Here is a 27,596-nt window from a genome sequence, read left to right as displayed (position 1 = left end):
ACACCAGATTGACGAAATATGTTACCTGTCTTTTCCCTCGCTTTTTCTTCTGTCTCTCTTTTTGTCGGACTTGGTCTGCTTCCCTCCCAGAAGGGATGTGATTTTTTGCTCCCTCTTCTCTTCTTTAGCTTTAGGTGGGTCAGTTTTTTTGCTACTTGGAGCAGGAAGCTTACTCTTACGAAAACCAAACCAGTTTGCTAAAGTGGAACCAGATTTCTGCTTCACTTCATTGCTTCTCTCCTGTTCTTGAGACTTGTGCAAGTTCTCTTCTATGCCGAGCATCACTTTCTCTTCAATTGTGGTGATAGTACTTTGTCTCTCAGGTTCTTCAGAAACTGGTTCCCCAAACGCACTTGAAAACTGCTGCTCAATCTGAAGGCGTCTGGCCTGCTCACGCTGGAGCTTCAGACTCTGCAGTCTTTCACTGGAGGATGCCAACTGTGAAGGAACGGCCAGTCCCTCTTCGATCAGAAAGTTGTTCAGAAGTGATCGGTTCATTGGACAGTGATAGCTACTGGAGCAACTCATACTGCCTGGGAGTACATCACCCAGAGAGTTCAATGAACTTCCTGAGTGGGTTTTGATCTGAGTGCGGACCTTTCCAGATCGGTTGAAGCTTGGCCTGTCCATGTAGCGTGCACCAAAGCTCTGGCTGCGAGCCTTGGCTCCATTCATACCCATGACTGGTTTAAGAAGGGGTCTAGTAGACACAGAGACTGACCTTTTAAACAGCCAGCCTTCCTCATCAAATCCCCAGTCCAACATCACACCGCTATCTGAAGCACCAGGCTGAACGGAGGGCTCAGAATCCAGTGAATTACAGCGGGTCTCTATCTTCCTGCGGGTGTTCTCATGTGCACTGCAGTCATGTATCATCTGAGGATCGCATGTAAAAGTCTGAAAGTTTTGCGCACTTCTTGCAGTGGTGTTCATATCATCTTTGTTTTGCCTTCCAAAGATGAGGAAAGTATTTGTTTCTTGTCCGGCGATGGCCTCATGAGACTTAGCATTAATAGGAAAAGTCCTTTTCACAGCTCTTGAGGTGGATGTCTGGGGATTGTTGGCAATCCCGTGGTAGTAAACATTAGAAAATGCTGAAGGCAAGACTTCTGAAAGTTTTGGCTCACTAATGCTCTGCTGGGATCTTTGCAAGACACTCTGATTTGGCAGTCTAGAGGAAGCACCTTTTTCATCAGAACAAGTGGGATTTGTGTCTGTAGACAACTGGACTGTTTCTGTGATGTGTGTTTCTTGAATAGGGACAGATGGCATCTTGGCTGAGTGGCCATGATAGATTTTTGCTTGAGTATCTTTCAGTGACTCAATGCCCATTTGAGAGGCCGTATGCTGATTATCTTTCCTTGGGTTGGATTGCTGAGGCATCAAACCAGAAGAAAGCTGATTTGGTTGTGTCATGGTAGTGCTTGCCATCATTTTTCCAGTAGTGGAGTTTTGATGCTGGCCTGTAGATTTTTGATCTTTGGGTAAGCTGTCACAACTGTGTCTCAGGAGAAGTGATGCATTTCGCCCTGGGGGTAACGGTGGGGAGGGTGACCTACGTTCTGAAGGCTTCTGGCTAACGTCACAGTTCTGGTCTTGGCGTCTTTGTTTTCGTGGTGAGCACGGTAAGTTATCATAAACGCTTTCTTCTGTGGAATCGTTGCTTGACTGAATTCTAGTAATCGGCAAAGAGGATTTTGTTGGACTCTTTGAGCTTTCACTGACCCCATGAGGCTTGAACGTCTTTGACTGTTTCACAGGGGAAGCAAGAGGCGAACGCAGTTGAACAGTCTCAAGAGACTTGGAGCTTGTGCACGCTGCCATATCCTCTTCTTTCTCAACTTTAGATAATGTGTTCTTGCTTGAGCCATGTGGTTTACTAAGATTTGCCCTTTTGCAGGGAACACTGTGCCCTGAGGGATTCGTGTTCGATTGCCCTTTTGACTTGTGACCCTTGATAAGCTTTTGGTGTAGAGGAGAATGAGTATGCTTTGGTTGTTCCTGTCCTCCATCTGCACTCTTGCTTCGCAGGATAAACGCCTTCCTTGCTGAGTCACACAGTTGAGGTTTCAGTTTTCTCTGTTGAGAATCTGAAACGCCACCGTCTTGATTCTCTCCACCAGCTTGAATTGCCTGGTCTCTGCAGTGAGGAACTTCCATGGAGGAGCTGCGCTGCCTGGCTTCATTCATGCAGCTCAGAGCTCGTGTTGCCGTATTCTGAACGTGCGAGCTCAGGTCACTAGTCCCAGCTTCAACTTGCTTGCTTACAGGTCTCCCTTGTTGCCTTTTGACTTGGTCAAGTCTAGATTTACGATCAGTAGACCTTTCCTGGTTATTGTTTTTGTCACTGAATTTAATGCCTTTGTGTTTTTCGAGTGAGTCCTTGTTCATTTCCTCTTGTTGTGTGAGGCCATCAGTTGGGCTCACACCAGGCTTTAATGAGGGAGCCTCCAAAAACAGAAAGTTATCAGTGACAGGTGAATGGAAAAGACCAGAATGCTTCACAGGGACTTCTTCCATCTCTTTATCTACATCCCTTGTAATATTCAGTTTTTCCAGGGAAAGAAGGTCATTAGCTGGTTGCTCACTGGATTCTCTGTTCGGTTCTTTATGTGATTCATCATCTGCATCATCTGAATCTAAGGTGGTAATTCCTGTTGCAGCCTTGAAAGCTTTACTTGTAGGTACAGTTGGCTTTGTTGTAGTCCCTTGTTGGACACACTTGACTCCAAGAGAATATATTCCCTCGTTTGAGGTCATACAATCCTTGCAGTGTGGTACAGCTGCAGGAGAAGCCGCCTCTTTGGAGTTGGGCATTTGAAGACGCTTAAGGCCTTTCAGAATGTGGCCCTCCTTCCATCCCAAATCCGTTTGCTCTATGGGCGCTGAATGGTTGCTGGATACTGAACCCGTGCTCATCCGTTTGTCCCGGCTTGTGGCACACTACACGATAAGAAACATGCACAGTTACTGGAACTTCCTGAAAGCTTTTCACAGACAACTAGAAGATAAACCTGATTAAAACATACCTGCTTGGAGAAGCCACGCCCCTCTGCCCAAGTGTGGGAGCCACTGGAGTATTCACTGCAAGCACTGGATAGAGACAGTTCACTGCCACTGCCGCTGCCGCTGCTGCGTGGGCATGTCAGGCTCAGTAGGCTGGGCCACCTCCCTGCAGGAATTCCAGCTTTTCCATTTCTTTGGACGTCCTGGAGAAAAAGCAATCAGACAATCAATCAACTGAAATTAACCGGACATTATTTGGAAATGATTGCAGCGTTTGAATCCCCAGATTACACAATCCTTAGAAAAACAACACACAAAATGGCAAGAATCATTACGGTGCATATGTATTGAGTTTAGAATTGAATGGATCAGCTTTGACAATTATCTTGGCCATACACTCAGTGATCTTAACATTGGCCCATTCGCCCATTTCTTGACATTCCAGTCAATGGATTCTCTCTGCAGTCCGACGGTACACACAGAGAGTATGAGTATGCCCCGTGGCTCTCCATTTCTCTCCGTCACAGATGTCTAAAAATCGATACGCTGGATACATAGCTGTCTCTTTCCATCCAAAGGCTAATTGAGGAATGGAATGACATTTTCCACTTCACTGGTTAGATAGCTCCTGTTTTAAAACACAGTGTGCTCTCATTATTACTCTGTGATATTGCAGGTAAACCACAATCACTGTGGAAGATATTAAAGAAAAAAATACTTATACTGCGGCACAAAGGCAGACGACTGGCTAAGCTCAGTGTGTTCTAATGCAATGGATACTCATCAAGATTTCAAACTACAGGTTACAAAACAATCTACACACATAAAATCATTCATCCTTCATGCCACTTTTTGCTTTGGACCACATCGGGTATTTTTTCCTATTGCCAGAGTATTCATCTATTTACACACTGAATGCCTGTTAGAAGTGACAGAGGAAAAAAAAAATGCATCACAGACCTTTTGATCAAATAGCTCAGACATGATACAATCAAGATATCCAGAGAACATTTTCCCCGAAAGCCTTCAAGTAATGTGAAACACTTGTAATAATGGTTAAGTGAGATGAACTGGCTACATTGATAGAAAAGTCTGAAAGCCTCAGAAGAATATCAATTGAATATTTCATCTCACATATTTTAAGCTTTGATTAAACCCATAGTTTCTGAGTCTGAGGTGATGGCTTCTTTAGAGATTGGTGTTCGCCACTGATTGCTTTGCATATTCCATATTGTGGACCTCGTCATGATATTTTTGCATCTATTTTTAATAAACAATTATCTTTCATCTGACTGTTGATGCTCATAAATAAACTAATCTAGCCACTGTGGAAATAAATAAAACCTGTCGTTTAGTTTCTCGAAGGTCATTTGCGAAAATGAAGAAAAATTGGTTCTAAGTGTTTTTCATTCCTAACACGACAATGTTTGTGTGTTTTCATTTGAGAAAAGTTTCATTTTTATATGCCAATGTTTTGAGAATGATGTTTGTGAACCCAGCAACAGCAGAAATGCTCAAAATTATGAATTTAGTATGCCAGGCCATGAGATTGTGCTGTTTGTTTTTGTAATGATACCACACACACAGAGACACACAGAAGTATATGCTAACAATAACAATAACAATTTCATGGACATCTGCATGGACAGACGACCAAGTTGGATTGCTATAACAAGTGACACTCAACTATAAAACTACCAGGTCCCAGTAGAATATGGACTCAGTCCTGCCAGTCTGGAAGCAAACACTGTCATCGTCGTCCCTCAGCACACATACAGTATGTGCATAAGATTTATTTACTCATAGCAGCATTTCAGTGGTGTACATACAGATGGGCCCTGTGCATTTTCAAATAGTTGTGTTTTTGTCTGTTTACATGACCATGAAGGCGGAACGTTTTTAGAAAATTCCACCTTGGCATGTGTCTTCAGGAAGTTGCATTTTTAGTGACTGAGCACCCAAAATGCAAAGAAAGTTTTGTGTTTTCAATTGAAAATGCTGTCATGTAAACGGGGCTTCAGAGGTGTTTACAGTACCTGTGGCAGCAAACCAAATATTTGGGAAAGATAATCCTTAAAAAAAAAAACAACTTAAAAACAACAACAACAACAAAAAAGCCTGCACAAGCTTTAGTTTTAAGGCTCCTGTTGTTTTTTGCTTGTGAGATATTTTCTGCAAGTCACTGGCTTCACTGGAATGTTTTATCAAATTAGAGACTGGGCAGAGGGTCAGTGGCTTGTAGAGGTGATCAGAGGATTTTCTCTGACTAAAGGTTGTGAACTACTGTCTTTGAGAATCATCCTTAAAGGTTGTTGTTCGTGTATGAATCCCTCAGTAATTTCGGGCCAGAGTAAATTCATGATTTCCTCGTTGATGAAGTTCATGATCACCCAAACATTTTAAAATAGAACGAATATGTGTTTAAGTTCACTTCTATATTAGAGAATCACATATGGTTCATGAGCCCTCTAGTATACGAGGGATCTTGTGGAAAATGCTAAGTCTGCTACTCCAAGCCCTTCTGGCACTGGATTCTCTGGCACTCCATACATGCTGTTGGCCTCATCAGTACTGTTTCCAATCACAGGCACCCAAAGGTTTCAAGTGTTATGACCCCATTTAAAACGGCATTGATTGTCTGCAAGGTTGTCATGGCCAGCTTCCTCTCAAAGTCGTTGGTGTCATCTGTTAGCAATAATTATTGTGAATAGGAAATAATTACATAGGGGAGCTGGGGACCGAAGCGACTTGGTCCTTTCATTGATATTCACCTATTATTTGATTATCCGTGTGGCCTTTATTTCGCGAGCACTGTGGGAGAAGGCCACTTTTGACCATGCTTGTGCAGATTAATCTTGGAACTAATTACAGTCAGCATGTCGAGGGGGTATCTGAGATTTGACACAAGTGATACAGTTTAACAAAACACTCGATCAGAGCTGTGCTGAGCTTAAAGTCAAGGGCAAATTCCAATTTCTGTGGAGACTTGTCCATGCTTTCCTTTAAATGTCTTCTTAGGCTTTGTAAAGATTTTTCTTACAACAGATTCAAGAAGTACCTTTTAAGAAATCTGACCCTTTTGACCACAAAAATACAACACAGACATATTCGAAAACGGCAAAGGGGAATAAAAGGACTTTAGAAGAATTTATCAGTTTTCCTGATACATAGTAGCAAAGAAATGATGTTAGCCCTGAAGGCGCATTAGTAGCCTTTCAACATCACCACATTAACACAACTTATAGGCCCAAAATAAAAGCACATTCATACATTTTGAGTATTTACAGTTGGCAGCTGTTCAAAATCAACAGTCCACCAGATACCAAAATCAAAAACAATAGATAAATTAATCTGAAACCAGCTAATTGGAGTCAGAATTGAAACTACAATCAAAACAATGAAACCACACTGGAGCCTGGTGTAAAGACTCTCTGACCTTTAAAAACATTCAACGTAAAGTTGACTTTCATGACAAACATTAGCTGATTGTGAACCACGACTCATAAAACAAGAAGAGCTGATAACAAGCAAGGGTTCCACTTTAATCTATAGGTATCAACCAGTCCACAGTTCAACAAAGTGTCCAGTAATGGACACCACTTCGTACTGCTCTCATCTGAAGTGCTCATCCAGCCAAACTCATTTCACAGGTCAAACACAATTGTTTAATGTACTGAAGCGTTGCAACTCTAAAAACGGGAGCAAATGTGATATTACACGTTCTGACAAGGGTAAAAATTAACACTCAATATTGATTTCACCTTCATGAATATGGAATATCACATGTTTATTCCAGTATGCAGAACATAATGGGTGGAACTGATGTCAATTGATTAATGTAGATTGTGTAATGTGACTCACAAGCTCTGAATACATGTACATAGTCAAAGGCACTGTTCACATTTAAAGTAAAAATGCATTGTTTTTGCATTTTTGTTTCAGAAAGGTTATTTTTTCATGTCACTCTGGAGGCTACCATCTACTTGCACGTGTGCAGAAAGGCCTTTAATGTGGTGCACATGGAGAGTAATAGCATTTCAGAAAAGTTGCGTATTCCCTTGTTTACATGCAGGCAGAGATTGAGTAATTTCGCAGAAGTTGCTTTTTCAGTGTCTCCATGCAGTGTTGTTGGGTAAATGGGCACCCAAAATGCAATAGAGCTTTTGCTTTTTTTACATGAAAATGTCGTGTAAACAGGGCTGCTTCTGTTCATGTTTGAAAATGAGGTGTAAGTCAGCTGAGGTTTCAGTAGTGAGCCTGCTATTAATGTGATAAGACTTGTTTCCTCAGCTGGCTCCCTGTGATTTTTGATCGCAGACTCCTTCATTACATTTTTTTCTGTGTTGAACTTCAAACTTTCAGTTTTGACCTTTGACTGAATTATCAGGTGATATATTTCATGCTTTCTCCATCAACAAGTCCATCTGGTGGAGTCTCTGTGCCCTATCCAATCACTGCGAACAAATGAAGCAATGCAGTTTTCAGCAGAGTATTCTGTGAACCGGGTTTATTGAAAGGCAAACCGTCATTTGAATACTCATGTTTAACGTCACGGTGTCGTTCTTAGTAAATCACCCACAAAATGTATGCAAACTGAAAGTGCGGTAAGTACGCCATTCTGCACATTTTATGAAGGATTTCAGTAAATCAGGCAAAACAATTTCAAGTACATAATCTAACATACATAAAACATGAAGCAGCATTATGATCATGTTATGAAACCGGAGAGGAATATGAAACGGAACTAAAACATCTGTTTTAATTGTAGATTCATTTGCCTCAGAAGCTCTAATGAGGTTTTAAAGTTGTGCAAGAGTGTTCATGGACACATCTGAGTCAGTGTGGAAGTTCATAGTGAAGAAAATTAGGTCTTCCTGTGCTCTGATGCCTTTCATTCATTGGTGTTTTTGTTTTTTTTCATCGAATCTTTTGACTAAAGGAAATATGGACACCACTCAAAGCCCTATTCTTCCTTTTTCACTCTACTTTTTTATCTTCAGAATCAATTTGGAAGCTGACAAAGAAGTGAAATCACAGCCTGTTCCTGAAGTAATCTGCTGTAAAGGCATTTTCAGACTCCGCTGATCACCAGAGCATTCACACACAAGGACAACGGACTCAAGCTTCCATGTAGGTTCACTTAAAATTCCACAATCTCATCGAAATTCTTCCATGCGTCTCCCTCGTAGACGCCCAAAGCAAGGTTACGCTCATTCACCCGCTCGTCAGCCCAGCGTCTGCCCCGCCCGGGCTTTCTTTGAAGCCATCTTCACTGCTTGCACCTCATTCACCATCGCGCACACCGGCCATTGTCTCGTCCTCCACTCTGTCCTCCGGCCCCACGACGTTAATACTCCTCGCTCACCTACACACCTGCACCATTTTATCGCCATGTCACCGTCGCCTCCACAGTGCAGCACGCCGTTTGTGCCCGGCGGGCTGAGCAGCAGAAGCACTGCTGGACACTTCGGTGTCAAAAACACTCCAAAAAAAAAAAAAAAAAAAAAAAAAGACAGAAAGCTGTCTGAGCAGCCTGTAGCTGTGTGCACCTCCAGGTACAGGAGCATGTCCAAAAAAGGAATATTCTTGAAAAATGTATCATGTTGTTGTCAGTACCTATACACTTAGTATATCCTAAATGATTAAACTTTCTCGCCATTTATTTTTACTTAAATCGAGAAAAACATAGCTTCTGATAAAAGAAAAGAGAGAAGTATTGAATTCATACAACAATCAGTATTCTCAGATTTTTATTTTATGCAACATAAAGACCAAAAATAAATGATAATTGAATCATGCTTAAGTAATAATCGAAAAACGTTAAAGTTTATGTGTAACAAATCAAAACTGCATTGAAGTTTCACTGTTTACATAAACTATCTGGTAAAATTAACATTTTTATTGTATTTCTATAAGCTGCACCTGTATTCATACTGTGAGGTGATGGGCTGAAAGTGGTTTTTTGCAAAGCTGATTAACCTTTTCAATGACTCAATCAGCTTTCAGTTATAGAATTTAGAGGAAAGAAGAAAATCTGTGTGTGTGTATGTGTGTGTGTGTGCGCGCGCGCGCACGTGCGTAAAAGAGGCTGCAGGAGGACAGACGTCGTCTGTGCAAATCATAACTGTCCTTTAATTTCTCCATCCAGACAAATACAAGAGTAAACATATCAAACTTTCTGCACAGGGAACTTCAAAGACAACAAGTAAATGTGACGTTATTCTATATTTGCCCTTATTTTTCACCATGGCTCATCCAAGAAGTTTATCTGAGTTAAGATGCACCGGCTGCTGTCTGCAGTGTCTCCTGAGTGTCTCTACGCCGCTGAACCGCAATAACACTGTGACGGATGATCCTGTCACACAACCACAGAGACTTTGACTAGCCTGAGCTCTCTGACACAAAAGGACATGATGTTGGTGTTATGAAGAAACCATTCAAAAAAAGCAACCCGAAGAGCCACAGTTTGATATTGCAAAAGAAATAAATGATCAGTTTTTGATTTCTATATGACATATTTGCACAATGGAACCCATCTTAGTCGCTTAGTCGACTGTAAGGGTGTTGGAGGTGTGTGCAGCGTGACGCACTGTTGCAGCCTTTGCATATCGCTTGCGTTTTAATGGCATTTAATAAGCACTCGTATTGGTACTCAGTATTGTGAGCAGCTTGAGGTTAATACCTGTACTCGATTTTTAAAAAAGTGGTATTGGCATCCATAGTTATTGGCTTTTATTAGATTACTAGTTACTACACACGTCATATTTATTAATTCTTCTATAGCATGTATTGTATCTAGTTTAAATGTAAAAGAACTGCTTGATACTTCAGCAAAACTGTGTCACTGATTTCAGAAAGAACATGAGAAGGAAAACCTGCCACTGACCATTGATTTCAGTGGTTGAAACTCAGATGTGGTCGGCCATGTTAATGTTCTCCTTAAAAAAATTGAAAAATCCAGTTTAAAGATGCTATCGTTTATGTAAATATTAAAGGGGTAATGGCTGAGCAGCAGAGGAGAGGGCAAAGTGAATGGTAGAGACTGCACAAATACAAAGATTAGTATATGTTTTATTAATTTACAGATATATTAGAGATGTGAAGGATATAAGGAACAAGTACAAGAACAGCAATTTATTTGCATTTTAGGTACTGTCTCCAATTTGAATGTTATACAATTCCAGCTTGTAGAACCTTAATACATAATCTGTGAACACAACCTTTGAGAAAATATCTCCACATAACTTGAACAATCCACAAACTACAGACATTTAAGTATTTAATGATGTGTTCCTGTACTTTCATGCAGTTAGGGTTGATAAGCCCACTGTTTCAACCTTTCCTTGTTGACTTGTGTGCGTGTGTGTGTTTTGAAAAAGAGACACACTCTAGCCTCTTTAAATGCCAAGTATTGATCTTACAGCCCTCCACTCACACTCCAACTTCACTCCTGGAAAGAACTTTAGTGGAGCGCTGGTGTGAAAATGCATTCAAACAGTACTTAGATGCATACTTCAAGAGCCAAACACCAACAAGCAAACAGTCACTTCCATCATAACTGCTCACTAAGGAAATTACTGAACACATAAAGCTGAACTGGCACATGTAAGCTATCCAGTGTTCGGGGAGGAAAAACATTTGCAGTCACAATAATACAAGACAGACACTGCATATTAACAAAGGTGCACGTATGGAAACGGTGATAGCTTTGTTAATGACTCTAATATGACTTTAATAGTTCAGCAGTGTGTTGGTTTTCATTGGCAGACTTTTTTTTTTTTTAAGTCAGGAAAGACATATTGAAAATGGTTTTGTGTTTATGAAACACTAGCATGGCGGGTTACTATGAAGCTAAGCTGTGACTGGTGTCGAGAAGCAGCACGAACTAATCAAATCAGATGCTGAACAACAACAACAGTGGCGGTCTCCAGAGTGGCATGACTCCCAGTGCATGTTTTTCCTAAAGTCTCACTGACAGAGACATCACCGTGATTGCGAGTCAGGAGACTTAAAAAAAAAAAAAAAAAAAAAAAAAAAAAAACGGCTTGCGCTATCACCGTGGTGTCAATTGGGTGTCAGTGTCAGTCAGTGTTTTGGAGATGTCGCTGAATCATCGCCACAACGTTACCGCAATGCCTCCTCAGGATCATTGTTCTCCAGCAGATCTTGGAGATGTTACTAACATGGTAACATGGCCACCATGTGTGAGTGGTTTCATTACAAAAGCCAACAACAGCACCCACTAGTGGTCCAACATTAAAGTTCCATTGTTTTCAGCATTTCTTCTGTTGCCATATAAACAAACATTACTGCTGTATAAGTAAATATGAACATCACCCAGAGCATCTTTCTGTTCAGGCAGTGGACCAATCGCATAATGCTTTCAGTGGGACGTCGGCCTTTTGTGACATGCACACATGATCCACATTCAGCTTCATTTGGTGGTACTGAGGATAGATGTGTAGTTCGATTAACTACAAGCTTGTGTGTTTTGTTATTCTTTTGAAAATAGAAAACCACAGAAACATTCCTCATGTTCAGACTGATCAGAAAGAGTATGCTGTGGTTATTTGTATGAAATAGTGGCATTGTTTCCTTCATTATTAACCACTTGGGCTTGGGCATTTTTTTTCTTCACAACATCATGTGTAAAATGTTGCATGAAGACTTTAAATAAGAGACACAAACGACAGTGGAAATTAAGCCATTGCGTCTAATCATGAACAGGATTACACCGCCGCCTCTAAACTAGTCACAATTTAGATCAAATAAAGCCAATCAACTCTGACAGACGTATTTACATGATGTGATCGGATCAGTGTTTAATCGGACTACTTATTTATCCTCCATATAGCCACAACCGCAGATATAATGTAAGTAGGTTTTGAGGCCTCCAAAACCATAATAAGAGAACAATACTAAAAACTGGAAATTGTGTTGAAAGAACAGTGTACAAGCTACAAATTACTGTAATGTCTTTAAAAACAGAGTTTGGTGATGCTATTGCTAAAAATAAAAACATTAGATGCTGCAAGACAAAGTTGCCTGTGTTTAAAATAACATGCCTTTAAGCTGTGTAGAAATCTGTGATGATAAAACTGTTTCCCTTGTTCAGGCGCTTTGCGTTTGTCCTCAGTTGTTCGTTCCTACATTAAGACAGACAGCAACCAAAAATAGTCACCCTCCCCCCAAACACACACACGCACACACACACCCTCTCTGTCTGTCTCTTTCTCGTTATCTCTTGTGTGTCGCCAGCAGCTTTGCTGTAACCTCTCTCGGAGTCAGTCAGCCTGACTGGGAACAGGTGTGCTGTCATCATGATTAAGGAACCTAACAAGCATAACTCGCAGTGAAAAACAAATTTTCCATTTCAATAATTCATACATAATTATGTCTGTATTATCTGGCAAATTGGCACACAGCCAGAGTGTGATGTCTCCGATATCAAACGCCCCCATCAGCCCTCTCACATTACCTCCTCCCCATCGCCGGTCGTCCTCATTACTGATGGGGACGATGAAATGACCTGTTTCATTTTTACTCAAGTACCCTCTGCAGCTGAAACGGCGTAGAACCCTAATGGATTTTGGCCTCTCCGCTTACACTTTGTGAAAGTACAAAGGCTGTGATCTCTTGTTGCAGTGATTATTCTGCTCATCTGGTCCCCGAAGCCAAGTTGGCTGAACTCATCACCGCAACAGGTGGTCAGACCAGAAACTTTTGACAAAAGGGCTCCTCAAAAACAATAGCTTTGAATCATTTCAGACACTACTGAAATCCCTCAACATGAAAAGATACTTCAGTTGAATACTTTCTCGTATAGATTCTCATTCTTCTAGTGGAAGGGATTACAGCAATCAGCTGTTACACTATAACCACTTGTTCTATACTGTGTAGGTCCTGCTTGTACTTCTTATAGAGGCATGGACTTCAATAGACCCCTGAAGCATTCCTGTAGTATCCAGCAAAAGGTGTTAGAAGCAGATCTTTTAAAATTCTGGCGATAAGGAACACTCTAAATGACTCGGACTTGTTTGTCCAGCAAGCTGGATTGAGATCTGGGAATTTGAAGACCAAGTCAACACTTCAAATAGTTGTTGCGTTCCTGAAGCTATTCCAAAACTTTCTTTTTCTTTGCGGCAAGCTGCATTATCTTTCTGAAAAAGGGTTCTGCCATCATGGATTGAGAATCTGCCACCTGCAGGGTGGGTTCATGGATAGCAGGAAGCAAATTTTCCCGGTACAACATTCTGACAGTGCATCATGTTGTCACGTGTTCTTCAGGTAATTGATATACAGCCTCCTGAACACCCACAGGTGGTCAAAGAAAACGTGTCATCAGAGCAGAACACCTTCCTCCATTGCTGATGCTCATGCTTCGAAGGGCAGGGTGCCCTGACTGGTCTCCAGCAGCTTTCTATCCAAACCCCCACTAACGTCTGGAACAATTTGAGCTGTGGTAACTCATCTTTTGGGTTGGACCACATGGACCAGTGTTGGTTGGATTCACGACTTTTACTTCCTTACACCACTTGTGTTGCTGCAGCAAGCAGGGCGCCACAAAAAGCTGGGTTTTTGGAAACGCGCTGACCTAGTAGTCTCCCCATCGCAATTTGTTGCTCAGCAGACTTGCTGAAATGCATCAACTTTTGGAACTGTGTTCAACTGCTGCCTGATAATTCACAACCACTTTCAGGAGAGAAAAGTAAATGTTATTTGCTTCAAGCATCTGTAATAATGATGTTTTTGGAATTATACATATATATATATATATATATATATATATATATATATATATATATATATATGTGTGTGTGTGTGTATATATATATATATATATATATATATATATATATATATATATATATATGTGTGTGTGTGTGTGCATCAAAAAAAAAAAAAAATCTGTAAAATAACATTATGCCAAACACTAGATCTGAAGGATTCCTCTCTTTGGTACCTTTAGGTGATATTTAAACCAAAACTGAAGGACACACACATTCTGCCTCAGCCATCATTTTATCCTTGAAATCAACACAATGAAAATAAATGGCGTGAAAGCACCACAGACACATAAAAACACCCGTGTGTGGCTTAAAGCTGTGCAGATCAATATTTTTTTTAACAACTCGTGAAATAACATAATTTACACAAGGTAAGTCACACAACTCACAAAGTGGCACCAAGGACGAAGACACTGTCTGTGGAAACTTCAGATGAATACGCCTGTCATCTTTATTTGCTTTCAGCAGCCTCAAAATTTCAGGAGTAAAAAGTTCTAGCCCAAACTGATCTGACAATGAAGTGAGGTCAGGCACATTGTTGCTGCATTCCTATCTTGAGACAGGATTTTTTTTTTTTTTTTTTAAATACTTTTTAATACAGTGTTTGCTTATTTCAAGGGAGCACTGGGTGGTTGCACATAGGCTAGTACTCAACGAACAACATACTCTTATGTAATTATTCCTTTTTTTCCTGTTGTTTGTACAAGGCATGTCATCCATTTTCTGTCTGTATTTATGCTCTGGCCTGATTGCTGGCATGCGGGCGGTTAGATTACAAAAACAAACAGCATCACCCACAAGTGGCACAACATGAAAGCTACAGATTTTTCAGTGTGTCTGCCATTTCCATATAAATGAACGTCTTTTTCACAACGTTGCCGTGAAAATGCTAAACTTTTCTGAAACAAAAACACAAAAACGATGTGTTTCACGAGAAACAGTGTCGGGGAAACCGGACCCGAGACAAACGTTGTGGGCCTTCTAATTGTAACTGTCGACTCACATTATGATGAGTTATTGTCACCTCATGGTAAAGAGTGTAATTACAAGATGCCACGTTGATTTTTACTTCTGTTTGTTTACCCAGGTGAAAATCAGTGATCCAGTGAGAAACACTAACTTTTAGGTCATGAACCACCAGTTGAGAATCACTACAGTAAATGCCTATCTGCTGGAGCATGCAGCTGTTAAAGATCCACAGATTTCCAGCATGACCACCATTAAAAGGGAATACTGAATTCAGATTTGTCAGGTTGACAGACACACGCAGTCAGGCGAATTTTAATGACACATCATCAAAATTCCCTTACATTCTTACACTGTTTGTTCAGACATCACCATCTTCACGCAATGTCGTATTAACAGCTGAACATGAAAGTTCTCTTACTTATTTCAAGATCTTGTTTGCAAAGATTTCTACGCATGGTTCCCACGCTGCGTGAGTTAATCTGTTAGTCACAGCCACAAACAAAATTAGCCGCATAACTGCACAGCAGGTGGCCACAGCAGGGCTTCACAACAGAAACTTTTCTCCATATCACAACAATCACTAAACCCCAAAGAGTGAAATTAATGATTTAAATGCAAGGCTTGTTCTCTAAACTTTTATTTGCGACTTTACTGAGAGACAAATATAACAGCTATAGTTAATATTCAAGCTCTGGGCGTGAGATAATTATCTGACACTACAAATGTAGCCTCCTGGATAAATTGGGAATGCTGCATTAGTGAATCAAAGTCTCAACATTTGGCACATGAAAGTTTTTTTTATTCAGATGCTGCCAGCAATGTTATGATATTACCATTCTGAACTTCACAATTTCAAAGAGGAAGAGTGAAATTTAAAGATTTTCTCACTTTAAAATGATCAACCAATTATTTAACCGAGTGCTTCATCTGACAAGTACAGACTGCATTTCACACAGAAACTGGGGTAGCTAATACTCAATTAAAATGATTCCAACTGTGTTAAATCATCCATACATTAACGGTAAGACCTTGTTTAATCAGACACTAAGAGAAAATGTCTACAGGTACCATGTTTTACCCTCTAGAAACAACCGAGTTGATTTCAACAATCCTACAGAGACAGAATCCCCTTTTTAGCGCAGTCTGCAAGTTTGACCTTTACAGAAAAGGTTAAAGATGAAGGACAGCATATCTCGCTCTGAGAAACTTGCAGCATACTTAATGAGCTGGTGTGGGATTTGGACGACTTTCCAGTCCGAGTTCCAAGGCACTGGAAAATGGATTATCCTAATATTTTTTGCTAATTGCCAATGCAGCCTTCAGCTGTAAACTGGTTACTTGAATACAGATAACGTGAGTTTGTCTGAAGACAGGAATCATGCTGGGATCCCTGACAATTCAAAGAGACCTTTAGAAACAAAGCAAGTGGAAACTTCTTGCCTGCCTTCTGCATATTGATTGCAACTCTGCAGAAGATAAAGAAGGGCTGTTTCATTAGGATTTGAAGAGTTTGGAAAGGTTTTGTCTTCAAGAACTCTGGTTTGCATCAATTACACATCTGCCTCATGACAAAGACACAAAGAAAGAGCCGAGGTATTATTAATACATGTGGGGGCTGTCAATCGGAGTTCAAATCACCATGAGGTGAAACATATACGCTGGTAAAAATCACAACAAGTCTTTCAAAGGAACTGTCTGCATCACGAAGAAGTTTCATCAGAAAGATAAAGTCTCTGAAGAAGTTTCTGCCACACCAACAATCACATACTCTGACGTTTATCAGTGAAACATTATTCTGCCCTGAAAAGACAGTCCTCTCTGTCTCTCTCTGTCTCTCAACCCATAGACAGTACAGGGGGAGTAAAGTTTATTCTTTTCTACCATGCGTTGCAATGTGGATGTGGACAGTTCTGCATCGATACAGTGACAAGATATAATCGATCATAATGTAGTGTTTATTTTCTGGCAGTGGAACAACATCGTTCTCAAGTTCAAAATAATGACTTTCATAGCAAAGGATCAAAGGCCTCGTTAAAAACTCTGGGTTTGTCATACTTGTAATCCTAGGCACAAGTGTGTCTGCAAATGGAGTTTTCTCCGCTGCAGGAGATGTGGTCACTTATGTTCTTATAACACAGTATACAATAAAAAAAAGATCTGAGAAATCAACCTTGTCCTTGCACGGTTTATTTAAGAGATTTCTTTGGAGAGAGAAGAAAGCACCTTGTTTCCCCTTCCTTATTTTCTCTGCACTTACACAGACACAGACAGACTTCCTAAAGCTGTTGATCCCTATTTTTTTTTTACTAACATTAAAAGTCAATTAATGAACATTTCAAATTCAAAATCCACTGAAACAAATCACATTTACACCTCCATCTGATTTAACTGAAGTAATTGTGGGCCACACATAAAAAGTTACTTAGGCGTAATAACCTCAGCTAAACCTCTCAGAGTCACACTAAAGCTAAATGTCACATTATCACAAATTGGACTATATGTTTCTCCAAACGCCTCTGCAGGTATTGAATGTGTCCTGATGTTAATAACTTATTGAGGTGTTTTAATTGAGACAGAGTCCATGATACACCAAATTTCTTCACCACAACCGCTCATCAAGAAACAAGTTCTGTCATTCCTGGGAATGTCTTCCTATTGTCGAAAATTTACTAAAAAATGATTCCGATCTGGATGCTCCCAATCATGCTCTCACTCTGGACAGGTCTCTGACTGCATCTTCACAAGTTTCCTGGACTCCACATCCACTTTGTGTTAACAGTTAAATGTTCTGTCTGCATTAATATCTTCCTTTATGATACACTGTTCTGATTAACCACCAGGCTCAGATTGTTTGGATTCACTCCTGATAAATGAATCACCCAACATGCTGATAACCTGCAGCTTGTGTGAAGGTTGTTTACGTGGTGCTGTCTCTTAAACTGCTCAGCCCCTCCTTTACACTCTGACTAACCTTCTGGGGTCTAAAAAAACCTGTTTTTTTCCATCCTCTGACTAACTTGTGCTCGTGCTGGAAGCTTCAATGTGTTGATGCATATTCGCAGGTGACTCAGACCAAAACACAGTCTTTCACCATTTGAAATCCAGATGATGACCTAACACAACACGGATATTGGTCCTCCAGGAATGGATTCCACACCATGTGAAAACGATCTGCTAAGTTACTGTCTACGGCTAATCTCTGCTAATCTCTACTCATTCTGACATAAGGAAACAAGAAAGCGCTGATATCCCACAGGCAACTGACAGACTTCTGCAGTCTGACAGAGACTCCAACTCATTCAATTCCACTGCACCTGCCGAAGATCCTATCCCAACTAGACAACTGAGGGAATTGGACAAGCTAATCAAACGACAAACCACTGACGCAGATGAAGAGCCAACATGTGTTCACAAGATTTTGCTGACTATGCACAACACATTAATTCACGCACACAAACATTTCCTGTTTCCCCAGCAGATACACAGTTCCCAGACATGATCTGGCTCTTGAGGAGAAGTCCATTTGGCACTGACAACCAAACATAAAAATATCATACAAGCATACATGCCGTGGCTACTTAAATTCAGTTTCACTCTTCTCCACAGGACCATTGTATCATTCCTACTGATATGATGCATCATTGTAAGCGCATGTTAATCATGCTGGACGTTTTCTTTTCACACTCAGAGACTTGATGAACTCACATCTTCACTTTGCACAAACGTTTCTATAAAAATTTCAGCATGACTAACAATAATTGGAAGTGGAGAAATGTGAAGGAAAATCATACTTTCCTATCAGGGTTCCTCTGACAAAAGACTGGTCCAGGATGTTCCTCACATGTATTCGCCAGATGTCAGCAGATTTCTCTTGTTCACTCTTCATGCAGTCTAAACTCTGTGTTCAATGTCATCTTTTATTTGCATAAATTCTAGGCTAGCTCTCAGAACAAGTGGAGAACACGCTGGCCTTGATTTGGGAGAACTTGCTTTGTCCTCTGCATAGCTAAATCTCTTGAATGTACCACGCAAGGACGACATTTATTTCTCAGTATTTTTTATTATATAAGATTGTAAGATTTAACATTTTCGACTGTGTGAGACTGCAAAAATCAACTAGTGTTGATTACACTACACCACCTCGTGCCTGCCAGCCACACTCAACCCCCACCAGTAACTCAATCCCGTACAGAGCCAACAGGTCTATGGAGGATTCCATCGCAGCCACTCTGCACACCGCGCTGGCACATGTGGAACAGCGAGGGAGCTACGTGAGGCTACTGTTTCTGGACTTCAGCTGGGATTTCAACACGATCATGCCGAGCAGACTGATGAGCAAGCTGGGGGACCTGGGTCTGCCTCACAACAACTGCAAATGGATCATGGATTTTTTTGACAGACCACTCACAGAGGGTGAGAGTAGGACCCCACCTGTTGCCAGTTTTGAGAACCAGCACCAGCTTGCCACGGGGCTTTGTGGTAAGTTCCCTCCTCTACACCAACAACTGTACAGTCACCCACCTGAGCAACTCTATTATCACGTTCTTGGGCAACACCACAGCGGTGGGGTTCCTCTCAGGAGGCGATGAGACTGCTTTTAGGGTGGAGGTGGAGCGACTGTCAGTCTGGTGCACCGCCAACAACCTCATCATGAAATTCAGGAGGTGTAAACCAGACATTCAGCCCATAACAGTAAATGGGGACAGGGTGGCGATGGTGGCAGATGTCAGTTTCCTGGGCACCTACATCAGTGATGACCTGATCTGGACTGCTAACACCACATCGATCCTGAAGAAGGAACATCAGAGACCCCTGAGGAGTCTCAGGAAGAATAATCTAAACACTGAGTTCTTGGTGTCCTTCTACCACTGCTTGGTGGAGTCCATCCTGAGCTGGTTTTCCAGCTGCACTGGAAGCAGCTCCAGAGGGTCATAAACACAGCCTACAAACTGATCGGCTGTCCTCTCTCCCACAGAGGAGCAGACAAAAATATGGAGAATTCTGCAACTTCATCCAGGCTAAGCTACACTGTTGCAGACGCAAAAGCGGAGAGGAAAGGTTGGAAAAAAATTGCTGACTCTATTAAAATGTAACTTTGTGAGATTATACGATATTAATTCATTGAGCAAAAGAAACACAGACCGCACTCCGATCACTCAATTTTACATTGTTACAGCACAAACGTTTCCCGTCAGCTCCCCTGTGAGAGCATTTTGTGTTGGAATATTAATTCCTCAACGTGACGGCACAAGTAGTTGTGCATTTCATACACTCAATATTTCAGCAGTTCTGCCATGTGTGACCATTGTAATTATTAACCTCATTATTTGAAATGTAATCCTAGTAGAGCTAAACTTACTTGGGAAAAAGTCAAGAAGAAGTACAAAGACACACTTCAAAGTGCTCAATGACACAACTTAATTTTATTATTTCAAAAGCATTGGATCTCCTTCTAATAACTCTTCTTCTCTGAAGCGCTCCTCTCATGATCTAGACTAACCAAGATCTTTTAAGAAAAGGTGAGTCGTTTTCTAAAAGCTCCGATTGGTCAGGAGGCGTCAATATTTTTGGTATTACAAACCAGGACATTGCACGATATAAAATAGTTGTGAATGCTGCATTTTACATTTTGTTATGTTTGGGCTTGCTGTGATGATTTTGCACATTTGGAAACTGGCCTGTTTTAGAGCAGAAGGCAGATTTATATGTTGTTGTGCGAGGACGATGACTTTCACATAAAGATTATATTGTGGGTAGTAACCAGGAAGTGCCTGTACAATTAAGTTTGGTTTACAATTTAATTAAATTAAAACATTCAGGTCAATATTTAAATGCCTTTTCTAATGAAGTACACTGAATTGTATTGACACCACTGTAAATATAACTGTCTTCTATGTTCAGTTAGCGAGTATTTTCTGGGTTTTATCTGAAAAATCTTCTGCTTCACCTCCATCAGTGTAAGAAACAGGAAGAAACTGAGAAGAGTGTGTGCAACATGCTTCAACATTGTTTCTTTTAAGATTTCATATTTATGCTTTTTGTCTTCTTCTCTATTTTTGGTGTATTGCATGGGTCCTGAAGGCCAGAGAACTTTTTTTTGAAACCACAGGATTCCAAACCAGCACAATCTATCAAAAACCTGGGTGTGACTTTTTACTCTGAGCTGAATTTTATCACACATACCGAAAATTTAACAAAAATAGGTTTTCATCATCTTTAGAGAACAACCAGAGCCTGGCCGTTTCTCTCCCAGGCCAGCATGGAGGTGCTAATGCATGCTTTTATCTCCTGTTGTTTAGATTACTGTAATGTCCTGCTTTCTGGTCTTCCAGAAAAAAGAGCATTTTAAATCTCAATTTATTACAAAACTCAACCACATGTGTGCTGACGAGGACCAGGGGGCGAGCCCACATTACACCAGTCCTAAAGTCGCTGCACTGACACCCTGTCCGTCTCAGGATCGATTTTAAGGTTCTTTCACTAGTTTTTAAACTTCTTAACGGCCTTGCATCTTATTATGTATTTGATCTGTTTTTACAACATCGACTCTCCCGGATCCTGAAGTCTTCCAGCACCGGCCTGGTGCTGGTGCCCCTGCAGGTGTTTCCACAATTCTTTGTGCTATGTCATGCTATGCTATGTGCTATGCAGTAAGTGGTGAGAGAGTGTGTGTGTGTGTGTGTGTGTGTGTGTGTGTGTGTGTGTGTGTGTGTGTGTGTGTGTGTGTTCTCGTATTTCTATCCTTGTTGGGGCCAAATGTCCCCACAAGGATAGCAAAACGTGGAATGACGTGCCTTGTGGGGACCTTTTTCCGGTCCTAAGTAGGAGAAACAGTGTTTTCTTGACCATGTTGTTGTTACTGAAAAAAGTAAAAGTGCAAAAACATTTCTTTAGGGTTAGGCTTTGTTGTGGTGTGGGTTAGGGTTAGGGTAAGGGTCAGGGTTAGGGGCTAGACATGAATGGGAGTCAATGGACGGTCCCCACAAGGATAGAAATACAAGACTGTGTGTGTGTGTGTGTGTGTGTGTGTGTGTGTGTGTGTGTGTGTGTGTGAGTGTGGAGTTGTGTGTATTGATTGTATGGTGGATGGGAGGGATGGGCTTCTTTTAATTTTGTGATCTTTCCTAATACTACAAAGTGCTTTGTGTTGCTTTTTTTTTTGGTATGAAAAGTGCTAAACACAAACAGATTGTACAGAAAACTTGTGAATGGAAATATTTTCATCTTTGTGTGCAGAGGGTGTAAAGAAGGAGCTGCAACATGTTCACAAAATGTTTTCATGTCTATTAGAAGTTTACTGAAATGGCAAAGCCTTACTGTGTCCTCTGATGCCTCAAACTGGATTGAACAGTTCAGTTTTTAAAACTCTTGTAGTTTCTTGTCTTTATAGACATGCTTTGGGACTTTGCATACATTATATAGATGCGTCGAAAGACCATCATCAAAGTCCTATGAATGAAAGGAATCATTTGGCTTTTACAGATGAGTTGATGACGGTAAAAGACTGGTGTACAAGATTTTTCTCTTGTCAACATGCGATGTTATGGCTGTTCCTTGATAAAGCCATCTGGTTAGCTTCAGTAAATCATAATGATTCAGCATACAGCTTATAGTCATCCCCATACCAACAGATCTGAACACAATGTGGTCACTGATTAGAGCTGCATGTCATACTGCGCATCATGCGTGCTAATGGTAGATAAACTACCAGCAGTAAAGAGTTGGGGAATTGTCACCCTGTGCAGCCATCTTCAATGGCTCGCTCATTTAAAGGCTGTCGTGTGTTTCTAATTGCTTTCAATAAGCATTTGTATTCCTGCTGGTACAATGGCAGCGAGAGATCCTCATTACAGTTTGATATGGCTCACACCTTTATGAATGTATAACTAAAATCAAGAGCTAACAAGCTGGGCTCAGTCATCCACATTTTTCTTTCACTCTCCCTCTCAGAATGCAGAAACAACCATCTGTCTGTCAAAATAATCATCTGTTGCCAATTATTCTTGGTAGAAGTGCCAGCCGACCCCACATCCACTGATCACACACACTTTGTAGTTGTTACTGCTTACCACAGATCTTCTCTGATGTGAGAATTAAAAGAACAAGTGACAATAAAATATTTTGTTGCGGCTTATGTGTTTGATTGGGTATCTAAACCATATCAGAAGCAGGTTGTAAGAGATTTTTGATCACAGATTTATATTGCTGTAACACTGAGATAATATGACTATATAGTAGGGATATAAGAAAAACATGACACTTAGAATTTACCATCTAACATGTTGTCCATTTTATGCGGTGCTGCTGTTTTTGCTAAAACTTTTGGGAAATTAGTTTGTTCCAATAGTAAAGGGTTCAAGTTTACTTTAAAGAGTCTCAAAGCAGAGTTCAAGTAAAACCAGTTCAGGTCTTTGTGATAACACCCAGGTTTGATGATTTGAAGGCCCCATTAACACGACGTTTCGAGCGAAAATGCATTGTTTTTGTACTTTTACATCAGAGAATAGTCACGTTTACACAGCAATGTTTTGAAAAAAAATATCCATTTACACGGAAACAGCAGAAACACAACGGCCAACGGAGGGCCCTGACACTTCGATATGATTTGTTTTGAACAAAGCTTGTCCACCCTTCACTTGAACATACTTCAAATCAAATGAATTTGATTAGTTAGAAATGCGTCAGCCCAGCATGAATCACACAGCAGGAATTCAGCTCAGTCTCATTATTGTGCGGCACTGATAAAAGTATGTGAGAGGAGCTCGTCAGCCAGGTCACACAAATCCAAAATGCTCGAAAAATGACTCAGACAACCTGTGGACCAACACTGCCAGGGGAAAAACTTAAAAGCAAATGAAGCTATACAGGGTGCCGTGGTACAGATGGGCTTTCAAGCGATACCATCGGTGCAATACACACTCTGGTGGGGCGCACAAAAATAAGCCGTAATGACTCTCTGTCTAGACAAAAGATGAGGAGATCAACGTTTTTCTTTGTTCCTAAAATCAAAAAAAAATCCAAAAGGGGAACATGCCTGTTAGATCCAGCTACAGCATAATATGTAAAGACATCATTACTGTGTGTTTATGCTTTCAGTGCCTCTCACCTATCTGATCTGTCAAACACCTCATTGAGCTTTACAAGCAGCGATTGTGACATGTTAGCTTGCAAAAGAAATCGATCCGCGTTTACAAGAAGCGTGTACGTTTGTGACATACACACTAAACAGTGATTTTTACCACAGGTTTCCAGTCTGCAGCTTTGGTGTTTCTCCAGAAAATGTTTTATTATGGCATTGTGAGAGCCTGTTTTCTGCCCTCCTGCAGTGCACACAGGGAAACTCATTCAAAGCACATTACTGCTACTGCAGAGGCAGAGAGACGGAGGAGTAGAAACACAGACAGTTGCTGCAGTTTGTGTGTTTGAAAAGTGGAAATCAAACATCAATTACCAACAAATTTGGACCAATGACAGAGGATAATGAATGAATGAAGACGGACGTTTCCTAATGAATGGTAATTGTTGTGATTTCAGGAGCTCGAAACAGGCTCCTTGCCTCAGTGTTTAATAGAAATGACATTTTCAGACAACCAGGACTTCCTGAGTGTTTTGCCATCGTATTGAATGTCTGCTCACAAACTGAGGTTTGAGGTTTGAGGCGTCTCGGTCCTGAGTGGGCACCACTGTGACAAAAGCAAGTTAGATTTGTTTTCTACCTTTTGCAGAGATGAAATATTGACCACGCTGGAAGTGCTGGAGTGCATTACAATGGCATGTTTGAGTGATCACAGTGATAAAATATGAGGAAGGAATGAGGAATGTTTTTATTTTGCTTTTCAGGAATGTTGAAAGATCTGAAAAATAAACTTCAAATATTCGAAATCATCCAAAGCTATTTGAAGCAAAAATGAGATGAGTTTACACGAGGGGAGATAATGGCGAAAATGCCATTTTGAGGATTTCAGCTATTTCTTGTTAAGATTAAGTTTGATGTTTTGTGAAGCATGAAACAAGCTTCCTCCCCTCATGGTCCCGGGTTTGAGTCCGGGTTGTGTCTTTGATGTAGAGTTTGCATGTTTTTCGGTTAACTGATGACCCTGAATTGACCCTGGCTGTGTATATGAGCGTGTTGCTGTGCTTGTCCTGTCATGGACATGTGCTCTACTCAGGTTGTGACTCTGACCTTCACCAGTCCCCGCACCAAGATACTCAATGGATAAAGCAGCAATGAAGACAGATAAATGGATGAAAAACTCAAACAAGGGTGTCTGGGAACTTCCCATCCATCCGTCTTCTTATACCCTCTTCAGGGTGGTGAGGCGTTGTGGGTGAGCTCAGCTCACTATCAGAGAGTCCACCACAGGGCAAACATAGAGCAGCATTTGACCTCATGACCTTCTTCCTATGAGGCGAGGGTGCAAACCACTGTACCGCCATAATAACAGTGTCAAAATCCATGTGAAAACAATCACACTTGGAAGTTCCCACAAGGACAAGTGGGAATTTTCAGAGATTGAATAAACAACTGTCATTGCAGCTGACATAAATATAGACTTTATTCTACTGGCTATATTCATTGGCCTGCAGTACATTAAAAACCCTGTATGTCCATATGTCTACCAGTGAACTACATTCTTATTTCATCATTATTCTTGACAGTTTTATTTCGATCTTCAATCTATTTTTCAAACTGCCTTCCTACTTTTTTATCTTATGACCTTGTATTTATGAGGTTTTAATGGCTAAAAGGTTAACAAAATGATGCACGTTTCAACTTCCAGCCATCACAAAGCAACATTTCTTTTACCTTATGATTAGTTTTGCACTCTTAAAGAACATGTTTAATTTCATTGGTGACTCAAAAAATTTCCCTTTGGTGTGAATGCGTGTGTGTGTGTGTGTGTGTGTGTGTGTGTGTGTGTGTAAGTAAACAATACTTCATCCCGACCCAGATTTTAACCAATTATCTCCTCCACGGTTCAGAAGTTCACAATTAGAGAAACACGTTCAGCTTCATCCACGAGCCAAGGTCCGGTTCGACATCAAACTAAATCCCGACATGATTGGAACAAAGCAGGAAAGTTGTGGTAATTCCAGTTTAATGACCGGCGGAGCTCCAAGCAAGCAGCTATGAAAGTAAGTGCATTAATTAAGAAGGGCAAAGGCTTCAAGTCCAACAGTACAGCTGCAATTAAAAACATCCTGGGTGGATTCGATTCATGTGTGTGTGCAATGCATGTGTGTACCTGTGAGACGGGAGTGGAGGACATCTTGACTCTCTGTTGAAACAACATGCTGAGGATGCGGTTTTGTTGCTCCAAGTCAAAGACGCGGGTCCGCAGCTTCACACACTCTTCTTTCAAGTCCTAAACACACATCAAAGATGGAACGGGTCAATCCTCGGGGTCAGGGCTCTGAAACCTGCAACCTGTTTGATCTTCAGCCCCTCTGTGGCGGATCCATAATGCTCTCACTGAACTATCTGGAAGGAAACTTCTGTTTTTTTTCTTTTTTTTTTTTTAACTTTTGTTTCATTTACACAACAGACTTATTTTTATTAACATTTTATATCTTATTTGGAGAATTGCCAAAATATTTCAATTCAAACCACAAAAAAAAAAAAAACCTTGAAGGGGAAAAACCCAAAAAGAAAAATTTCAATATTTGAAATTACTAAAATAGAATAAATGATAAAATGATGAAATGTCAAAAGGGTGAAATGAAATACAAACCTAAAATGACAAACAAAGCAAAAATTGCTTAAAATGTAAAACAGCTAAAACTGTTAAAATTGCCTCAATAATAAAACTTGAGTCCTAAATAAAAACTAAAGAAACTCAATACTCATAAAAGGATAAATGAATGGATCATTTAATCAATCAATGACTCGATGAAGATAACCAGAAGAAAGGGTGAAAAGAAAAGAAGCCAAAAATGGCTGTAATTTTTAGATATGACTAAAATCTGAGAAAAAAAATACCTGAAAATTTTAAGTGGTTATTAATATGGTGTAACGTTTAAAATAGGCTTTATGGCTTCAAATTTCGAAACAGCTGAACCCTCTAAAAAACGAAGACAAACAACTAAAATATCAAAATATCCCCAATGTTTTATTTATTTTTAGGAGTGAAAATCCTGAAAACGGCTTGTGTGTTTCAAGTGATTCCAAATCCTAGTGATGGCACCTCAAAAATGTAAGATAGGATTCAGGTTTTGTCTTTATAGCAAAGCTATATGCTAAGTTTATGAGCTGTTGTATTAAATTCAAAATTTCACCATGCAAGACAAAAATTCAACAAACTATCTAAATGTTTTTTTTTTTTTTTTTTTTTTTTTTTTTAAATATAAACACATTTGAAATTTTCTTCCACTGAACAAGAAGAATGTTTTCTTAATTAGCCGGATAGATGTCGTCATATTCACCAGACGGTTTTACAGTCTCAGAATCAGCCCACAAAAACCTCTGGAGCAAGGAAGAGGCCGAGGACATCGGAGACTGAATATAAAACTGAGTGTGACCCCAGGAAATGTTCGAGGAGAGGGAAAAAGCTTCACGAATGACTTGGAATTTAGAGATGACCAACCTTCTGAGTGAGGAGAGCCTGGACCACCTGGTTTGCCACCTAAAAAAAACACAGAGAAATAATGTTTAACATATTTCAGTTTTTAAATGCAATGACACTGTGAATTTGTTTAATCAAACTCACTTTCCTCACCAATAATCAATGATTTTGGCATTTGTCAATGAAATAAAGCCGCAAACCTAATAATAGCTTACATTCAATAAGATCTTTGATAAAGCAATAGATTGAAGTAGCATTAAAAAATCATTTC

The 27,596-nt window shown here is 40.3% G+C and overlaps 1 protein-coding gene across 2 annotated transcripts in view; it reads right to left on the bottom strand.

The window, feature by feature from the left end:
* The window catches only part of LOC115402928 (nck-associated protein 5-like), an 80,380-nt gene that overhangs the window by 17,939 nt on the left and 34,845 nt on the right, over positions 1–27,596 (bottom strand). For both annotated transcript variants that reach the window (XM_030111604.1, XM_030111603.1), the window contains exons 5-8: positions 27,347–27,385; positions 26,009–26,128; positions 3,030–3,209; positions 26–2,943 (exon numbers count right to left, since the gene is read on the bottom strand). In XM_030111604.1, coding sequence (XP_029967464.1) covers positions 26–2,943; positions 3,030–3,209; positions 26,009–26,128; positions 27,347–27,385 — 3,257 coding nt within the window. The remainder of the gene's footprint in view (positions 1–25; positions 2,944–3,029; positions 3,210–26,008; positions 26,129–27,346; positions 27,386–27,596) is intronic.

Source organism: Salarias fasciatus, chromosome 16 (genome assembly GCF_902148845.1).
Source record: "Salarias fasciatus chromosome 16, fSalaFa1.1, whole genome shotgun sequence".
NCBI lineage: Eukaryota > Metazoa > Chordata > Actinopteri > Blenniiformes > Blenniidae > Salarias > Salarias fasciatus.
Note: the sequence above shows the minus strand (reverse complement) of the source record. Positions and strands in the feature narration are given on the sequence as shown.